General features: G+C 34.9%; 1 protein-coding gene across 1 annotated transcript; it reads right to left on the reverse strand.

The window, feature by feature from the left end:
* Positions 1-927: 927 nt before the first annotated feature.
* LOC106423127 (protein DETOXIFICATION 36) lies at positions 928-4,445 on the reverse strand. Its single transcript, XM_013863911.3, has 7 exons — positions 4,017-4,445; positions 3,001-3,632; positions 1,854-1,910; positions 1,506-1,744; positions 1,302-1,420; positions 1,114-1,200; positions 928-1,010 (listed from the first exon to the last, which is right to left on the reverse strand). Exons 1-7 carry the CDS (start codon positions 4,332-4,334, stop codon positions 945-947), a joined length of 1,518 nt encoding a protein of 505 aa, XP_013719365.2. The 5' UTR covers positions 4,335-4,445; the 3' UTR covers positions 928-944.
* Between the last annotated feature and the right edge of the window lie 4,480 nt (positions 4,446-8,925).

Raw genomic sequence — 8,925 nt, forward strand, 5'->3', positions numbered from 1 at the left:
CATACAAGAAACGGCTACAACAAATTCACTTACAATACATCCTTTTTATTTCATTTTATTATTCCTTTTACAAAAGAGTATTGTTTAAAGCGAGAAGTGTTTGTGAGGTCACATCATTACGTGTTTATAATTTTTTGTAGCAGCCTGTAACACAACATTAGCTGCTACAACAATTGCACCTGCCGAGGCAATTGTTGTAGCAGCTAATGTTGTGTTACACATGCTTCTACCATCGTGTTACCTATTGTTGAGGCTTTACCTAGCTACTCAAGTTGCTAGAGGTGTTGAAGAAACAGGTGGTGAAGAAGAAGCTTATGGGGGTGAAGAAAAAGCTGAAGAATCTGTTTGGTCTTGAGCTTGATAAGTCACACTTAGCATTTATTTATCTGGAGTGGTTTAAGTGGAAACACCGTTATCACATAAGGTGTTAGTGTTGCTACTTCTTCAATTTGTTGACCTAAAGGTTGAGTCGTATTTTACAAACTATTACATCATTCGTTGAAGTTTAATGAACTGTAAATTCGTAAACTTATAACTTGTAAATCTTGAAGGATGGCCAAGGAAAATGTTGTGTACCATATAACCAATGATTCATTACTTGATTTGCCCCCATTCAATAAACGGTTACAACAAAGTCGCTTTTACACGCAAGACATCATCTTTTATTTCAACATTTCATTCTCACTTCTCAATATTAACTCATCTTACTTGACAAAAAAAAAACTCATCTCACAAAAAAATATACATTGACTCCCTTCTCTTCACTCTAACCCCTCAGAAAACTATTGGTTTTCCAATTCATTAATCAACAGATCTCTTGATTAACTAATGAGGTTTTAATCCCTTTTAAATCAATTTGGAGAAGACCAGAAGAAAAAAATGTATTTAATTGACCTCTAAATCTCCCCCAATATAATTTTTCTTTTTAAAAATATCATTTTTGTTTACTGCTTAAGAAGCGGCGCTTGTGTATCTTCCCACTGGTCCAATCGTCTTGAAGCCTTCTCCACCTGACATTAAAAATATTAAAAACATGAATTTTAGCCAAAGATATACTTCCTATATGTGTGTGTTGTAAGTTGTAACTATTAAAATTGATAATGAGTAATATACCTCTTTATCCCAATCAGTTCGGAAAGTGACAATGAGTAAGATGATAGTTTGCATGAGCGTACCCGCAATCATTCCTGTCCATATTCCCTGCAGCAAATCATTAACCAATTAATTATATTTTCACTTTACATCGATCAATCATTAATCGTCGATTAGAATGTAGATTCTTTCAATCAAAGAAATTTTACCTTAGCTCCCATGTCATAGGTGAAACCAAGAACATAACCAATAGGGATCCCCACAATGTAATAACATCCTATGTTAACGTACGCCACAAATGCTTGCCATCCACATCCAACGGCAACGCCTGTTTTAGTTACCTTTGTTGTTAATAACTTTTCAAATAGTTCATTTATTTGGTGTTTTGATATAATATATCTACTTTATTATACCAGATAAAACAGGTTGAACTCCATTGAGAACTATGGTAATAGCCAAGTAAGGAGTGAGCTCGGCTACAGCTTCAGCAACAGCTGGGCTGTCTGTAAAAAGGTAGCTGATGACATTGCGCCACGAGAGGATCAGTACGGCTTCAAACAGTGATAGTAAAAACGACACTCCTGTAGTTACTGCGGTTGAAAATGCTGCTGATCTTGGATTTCCAGCTCCTAATTCATTACTAACTCTCACGCTGTAATTAAAAAAGACAGATATTAATTAAAATATTACGTTTATGTGTTACCATTTGCACGAAAACAATTCCATAAATAACTAAAATTGTCAAATCATTTTTGACCAACCTTGCAGCTGCGTTGAATCCAACGGAGACCATGAAAGAGATAGCAGAAATTGACATGCTGCCAAAAAAAAAAAAAAAAAATTTAGTATTCAACACTTGTTGAGTTGAGTAATCAACACCTTTTTCCGCCAAAAGAAAGCATGCCGTTTGTTTACCAAAGGAAACGACACGCGGTTTAGGCTCACAAGAAACGTTAAAAAAACGCTGAGATTAGACTTTAACGGAAAAGATAACTACACGTGGCGAACTCTAATTGCTATTACTAGTCCATAATACGACAACACTCATTACATTCTGAGTAGACTAACGTGACTTGCGTTTCTCAAAAAGGTGATTACGGAGAGAGTAGCCAAAAAAATAAATAATTATTATTTTACAGAAACCACAAAAAGTTCAATAGTTTGATCAGTCATATTGATTGTATTTCTATTCGTACCAATTATTTAATCATATGTTCAGATTCAATGTTCTCAACTCTCACTATCAGTTAATACATTTCATGGATGGATCCTAAGAGTTTTGGAAGTATATACTAAAGAATTGTTTATCGAGAAAAAGACAAAAATAGCACTAAATCAAGTTTATGTTTCCAAACTAGCATTCAAGGTCAAAAGTCACAAAAATAGCACTTAATGTTTTATCAAAAGTCACAAACTTAGGGTTTAGAGTTAAAGGGTGAGGTTTAGTATTTAGGGTTTAGGGTTTAGAGTTTAGGGTTTAGATTTTAGGGTTTAGGGTTTAGAGTTTAGGGTTTAGGATTTAGAGTTTAGGATTTATGGTTTAGGGTTTAGAGTTGAGAAATGAAGTTTTGGGGATAAGATTTCAAATTTTGAAAAATAAAAAAATTAAAATTTTCAAAAGATAAACTCAGAAAGGTGCTATTTTGGTCATTTTAGTTTTTGAGTGCTATTTTTGTGATATAAACTTAGAAATGTGCTATTTTGGAGATTTGCCCTTGTTTATCGGTAATTAGTATTCTTTGTTTCATAAGGTCAAAAACTAAAACTATAGCATAAAATATTATCCTGTGTTCAGATTCATATTGTTCTTCAGTCTTCATTAATATTATATAAATGATTCATTTTTTCATTTTTATATTAAAATTAAAGGTAAATTTTAATGCAGATCAAAGGTTTTGATCCACTTACCAGATAGCTAGAGAATCCAAGGCGAGTTCAGGGTTCTTGAGAAGTCCAGCGAGTAGAACAAGAATCTGAGCGTACCAAGACTCAAGGCAGAGCATGACGGCAGAAGCCGCCGATAACCGGAAAAAGTCCCAAAGACCATCAAAAGCTTTCCAGCTAAACCCGGTCCAAGTCCGGCGACATCTTGGACTCACCTTAATATACAAAACTTGAGCAAGAACAATGATCCACCACGAGAGACTGTGAATCACTGAGAGGCCAAGTAAGCCCCACCCGAGCTTGAAAACGGCCAGCCAAGATAGGAATATGTGGATGACGAGCGTGGCGGCTGAGATGTAAGCGCTTGGCGTGACGATGCTCTGTGACTGGAGGAACTTTTGTATGGGGAAGTTGACGGCGTAAGCGAAGATCATTGGGATCATACCGTAGACGAATATGGAAGCCATTGATGCCACATCAGCTGGCTCGCCGAGTGAAGTGAGGAGAGGTTTGGAGAAGATAAAGAGTAGTGTCATCGGAAGTCCGGTGAGGAATAGAACCACCGTTGATCTTTGTAGGTAGACTCCGAGCATCTCGTATCTGTGAGCTCCGTGCGCTTGTCCACATAATGTTTCCACTGCACTTCCCATTCCAAGCTGTGTCACCATGAAGAGAAGAAAATTAATATTCTTAAGGACCAAGAAGATTTTTTCACTTACAACAAAAAAATTATCAAACAACTAAAAGTGATAAAAAAATATTAGTTTCAACTTTTAGTTTGTTTCTCTAAACTTAAAAAGCTTATTGGATTGAAGGTTTATATTGATTTTTTAATGTCGCTTATTGTATTTAACGTTTACAAATACTACATAAAATTCAAAGTTATTAGATTAATTATTTGTAAATATATATATACTTTCCGGTTTCATGTTTTTTTCTCTCTGGTTTCATGTTACTTCCCTTAGTTTCTGTTTGCTGAGTTTTTTTCTTTACAGTTTGAGTTTAGTTTTAAAGAGAAAACGTAAGTAGTAATTAATTACCATGAGACCAAATGTGAACATATTGAAACCGCTGTTTCCTAGAGAAGCGGCGGCGAGTTGCATACTTCCAATACGACCGGCGAAGATACGAGTGAGCATAGACATGCCATTATTAATGACGTAGACAAAGATCGCTGGAGCCGCCAGGTTGAAGAGAAATTTCAGCTCGATCAACGCCGCGAAATATAGCCGCCGGAGATAAGGCAAATGAGTGTCTGTTAACACACTCTCCATCCTGAAGTCAACTTCCGACTTCGTTGGCTCAAGTAATGGTTGCTGGAGGTTGTCCACGGCGGTGACGGCAGCTTCCGAACCCATTCCTGGAAATTATATTTTATTTACTAAAAGGAAGAGAATATGAATGTTTCTTGACGACTCTTCACTCTCTTTCTCTCTTTGTCGAGTGTGTATCGTTCTGCTACTTGGCTTTGAGGAGCTGTTATATAAAGGGGTTTTGCCGTGTCTACTCACCGAAATTGTCTATTTTTTATTTACAAGATAATAAAAAAGCTTAAAAGGAAGAGACGAGTAAAAGTCAAAATATCTATTTTGCCCTTAGCACGTAAAAAACTAATTTTTTTTAAAGTAGATTAATTTTTAATTGGAAACATAGCTTTCCATACATAAATCAATTATCCTTAATACCATAAGTTAAAAACATACAGTATTAGTATATATGTTATGTTTTACTGCATCTAAACTGGTTTTTTATTTTCTTCCAAACTAATTTTCTTAAAAGGCGGCTAAAACAAAGCTAAAATTGTCATGCCAGGGAAGTTTATCTGCTATAACCATTTTCTAAACTATTTTTCATGAAAAAAACTATTTCATGAAATAAATAACATCATAGATCGACACCATTTTTTAAAGAATGTAAAACCGATCAACACACATCTTACTTTATAAGATTTTGTATACTTTTCTATTAAACCAACAAAGGATATTTGGACTTTGTTGACAAAAAAAAAAATTCTGGAAAGAGCTCATCATGCAATTTATTCTTTTTAATCATTTAACTTTAGTCACAGACTCACAGTAACTCTTCGTTGGTCAAGGTGTACTAATTACTCCGTACGTAAAGATCCATATTCTGGAAAAAAAAATTTGTTTCAAAAGATACATTTTTTATATTTTCAATGCATTATTTAATAAAAATTTGTAAATTTCGAAAAATTTAATAGTGTTTATTGTATTTCTATTAGCTAAAAATTATGAAAAATGTTATTCATAAAAACAATGCATTTAATCAAATTTTAATGTGTTTTCTTAATATGCGCGAAAAATTTAAAATATGTATATTTTTGAAACGGAAGGAGTATGTTTTATTAACAACTGTGTATCGTACTATACTTTTCAACCACATTTCACTACAAGAAAACAGGGGGATTCTGATGGCCGAAATCGTCGGAAATTCGTCGGAATCGGTCTATTCCGACGAATTTCCGACGAACCCGTCCGTCGGTATCGTTTCGTCGGAAAAAAAAAATTCGTCGGAATTTCGTCAGAAATTCCGACGACTTTCTGACGAATACCGAGAAACATCATTCTGACGAACTTCCGACGATATTACGATGCGGCTACACGAGACCAGAGTTCATCGGAAAACTACAATTCCGACGAACGTGGTTCCTCGGTTTATTCCGACGAACTTTGGGCGTCGGAATTTACCGACGGACATCGGTCGTCGGAATATACCGACGAACCACGTTCGTCGGTATATTCCGACGGAAATGAGTTTGTCGGTAAATTCCGACGGATATATGTCCGTCGGTATATTCCGACGACCGTTGTCCGTCGGTATATACCCTTTTTTTTTTACAAATTAATTTTGCATTTTTATATATTTTTTGATATTAATAAATTTAAAAAATTGGAAATTTAAAACTAATAATATTATAAAATTTAAATTCATAAAAACCGAAATAGGAAAAAAACATTCATAAAGTTTAAAATTCATACAAACCGAAATAGAAAAAAAAAACATTCCGAAAGTTTTATAAAGCCGAAATAAACTAAGATGAACTCGAAGACATCAAACGATCTAGCTTCTGCATAATCTCGGTGTTGAACTTCTTCTGGGATGCCAACTCAGCAAGGATAGTGGCATTCTCCGAACGGATAGTGGCATTCTCCGAAAGGATAGTGGTGTTCTGCTCCTCCAATGCCCCAATCCGTTCATCTTTGTCATGTAGCTCCTCGAGAATCATGGGATCGGCATACGGAGCTTGCGAAGAAGATGCCGGATACGAAGAAGCACGACGGGCCAACCCAACTAAACGGCCTCCTTTCCTTTTAGGAACCGCCTACAAAAATATTTAAAGTAAGTAAATATGGACAAGTAAGTAATCGACATTATAAAAAAAATATATTAATAAAAAAAATTACCTTTTCAACCATCTCATTTATTTGCAATAGAGACAGGTTGGTTGAAGCTCCCGTGGAGTCGCCGTCATCAGAGAGAGGCTGAGATTGAGAAACTATCTCAGCTTCCACCAAATCAACTACACCTCTGATCACGGGGTCCTGAATTTGACCCGTCGTCTTGTTAGTGTGAGCCACCTTAATGAGTTGGAGACGATCAACGGGATTACCGTCATTTGCTTCGATCTAAAAAAACCGCCATTATTAGCCAAAAAATATATAAAATATTTATTTAAAAAATATAAAGATAAATAATAATAAAAAACTTACAAGTTCATCCTCCTTAGTAGACATGGAGCAAGCGCCGAGGTTGTGCACATACATACCTTTCCCGCCACGATCGCTCTTCCGGTTCCTGGAGTTCCTAGAAGACGTCTCTGCAGTGTCTTCCCTCTCCCAATGAGCTATCAACTGCTCCCACACCCCCCCGTTGATGAACCGTGGCTTCTTGTTCTTCTGCCAAACTGTCTTCCACGCGTTTATCTGCTTTGTGTAAGAGTCCATGGCCTTTTCGTTGAATTTCTTACGGACTGTTTCCGTAAGATCGGAGTGCCAGTTGAACTCTTGCTACAAAACAAACACAATTTAATAAGTAAATATATGTAAAAAAATGTAAAAACTTAAAAAAAATGAAGGGTTACTATACCGCAAACTGACGAAACCACAACTCTCGTTCGTCGGAAGGGATCACACTCCACTTTGGATATCCAAAACGGAGCATGGAGTACATCATCTGGTTGATGCTCCGGCTAATGCCATTTTTCGACTTGGTGAACCTTTAAAAAAAAATACAAGTTAGCAAGTTAATTAAAGCAAAAAATATAACGGTACAAATAAAAAAAAATACTAACCAAGTGCTATGGCCTCGTCGTGGGTTGAGTTGGAGAAACGGGAGATGCTCTCGACCTGGTTGTTGAACCAATAGATGAACCGGCATGACCCCCGGATCCTGTTGAGCAGCAGCGTGAGGGGCAGCGTGAGGGGCAGAGGGAGCTGGAGCGGGAATATATGCGGGAACCGAGTCATGAGACGATACCGATGCACGGGAACCGCTCACCGAACTACGTCGAAGACGGGCTGCGGGGCGGGCTTCATCCTCGGCCCTAAAAAAAAAAAATTAACCCATCAAACATATTTTCATTTATATATTTACAAAAGGTTTTATAAACGTTTTAAAAAAAACTATTAAACCTTTTATATATATATATATATATATGTATACAAAATTATAAAAAATTTATAAATATAGAAAAATGTTGTTAAAAATTTATAAATGAAGAAAAATGTTGTTAAATATTTATATTTTAAAAAAAAAATGTTGTTAAATATTTATTAGTGGAAACTTAAAAAAAAATATAAAAATTTTAAAATTTTAAAATTTTTACTATACATGATTTACATATATATATATATGTATACAAAATTATAAAAAATTTATAAATATAGAAAAATGTTGTTAAAATTTATAAATGAAGAAAAATGGTGTTAAATATTTATATTTTTTTCAAAAAAAACGTTTTTAAAAATCAAAAAACTTTTTTAAAAATCAAAAAACGTTTTTAAAAATCAAAAAACGTTTTTAAAAATCAAAAAACGTTTTTAAAAAAAAAAAAACGTTTTAAAAAATCAAAAAACGTTTTTAAAAATCAAAAAATGTTCCAAAAAAAACTAAAACAACAATCCTAACTTATATATCCTAAACTATCCATTCAATCCTAAAATGTTCAATCAAACAACCTAAAATCCGAGATCAACTTCCAAAACCCTAAACAATTGAAAAAAAAAAGGTTTGGGATGATTCTTACATGATTTGGGGTTTGGGGAAGAGATAGGAGGGTGAGGAGAGGATTCGCCGGTGAAGAGAGGCCGGAATCGCCGGAGAGTCGCCGAAATCGCCGAAATCGCCGGAGAGTTTTGAGAGAGAGAGAGGCCGCGGAGATAACGAAGAAGAAAGGAGAAGGGTTTTTATTTCCGTGGATTCCGACGGACACGGGTTCGTCGGTATTCCGTCGGTATATTTAAAATATACCAAATGCCGATTCGCGAAAATTTTCAAGCGGTTTGGTTCTCCCGGGCTAATTGAAATTCCGACGGAACGTGTCCGTCAGTATTTTCCGACGGACACATTCCGTCGGTATATTCCGACGGAATTCCGACGACTTAGTGTTTAGGGTGTTCTTTTCAAGTTTCTAAATGCAAAATCCAAACCTTTGATAATATATATAGTATTTGCATAAAGATTTAACAATAAAAATGTTTTATAACACGATTTTACACAACAATATTTTTTGTAGTGTAAGCTTATATAAATATGATTGTATAAGTACATAATGTTAAGATGAGATGTTATGAAAACAATGATATGCATACATAAATATTTTAATGAGTTGTTATATTTGAACGGTTGCGATCTAATACTATACTAAACACTTATTATGTGTTATTTTCATAGTTTTGGCATCTAAATTTATAGATTTTTATGATTGAA

Source organism: Brassica napus, chromosome C8 (genome assembly GCF_020379485.1).
Source record: "Brassica napus cultivar Da-Ae chromosome C8, Da-Ae, whole genome shotgun sequence".
Lineage (NCBI taxonomy): Eukaryota > Viridiplantae > Streptophyta > Magnoliopsida > Brassicales > Brassicaceae > Brassica > Brassica napus.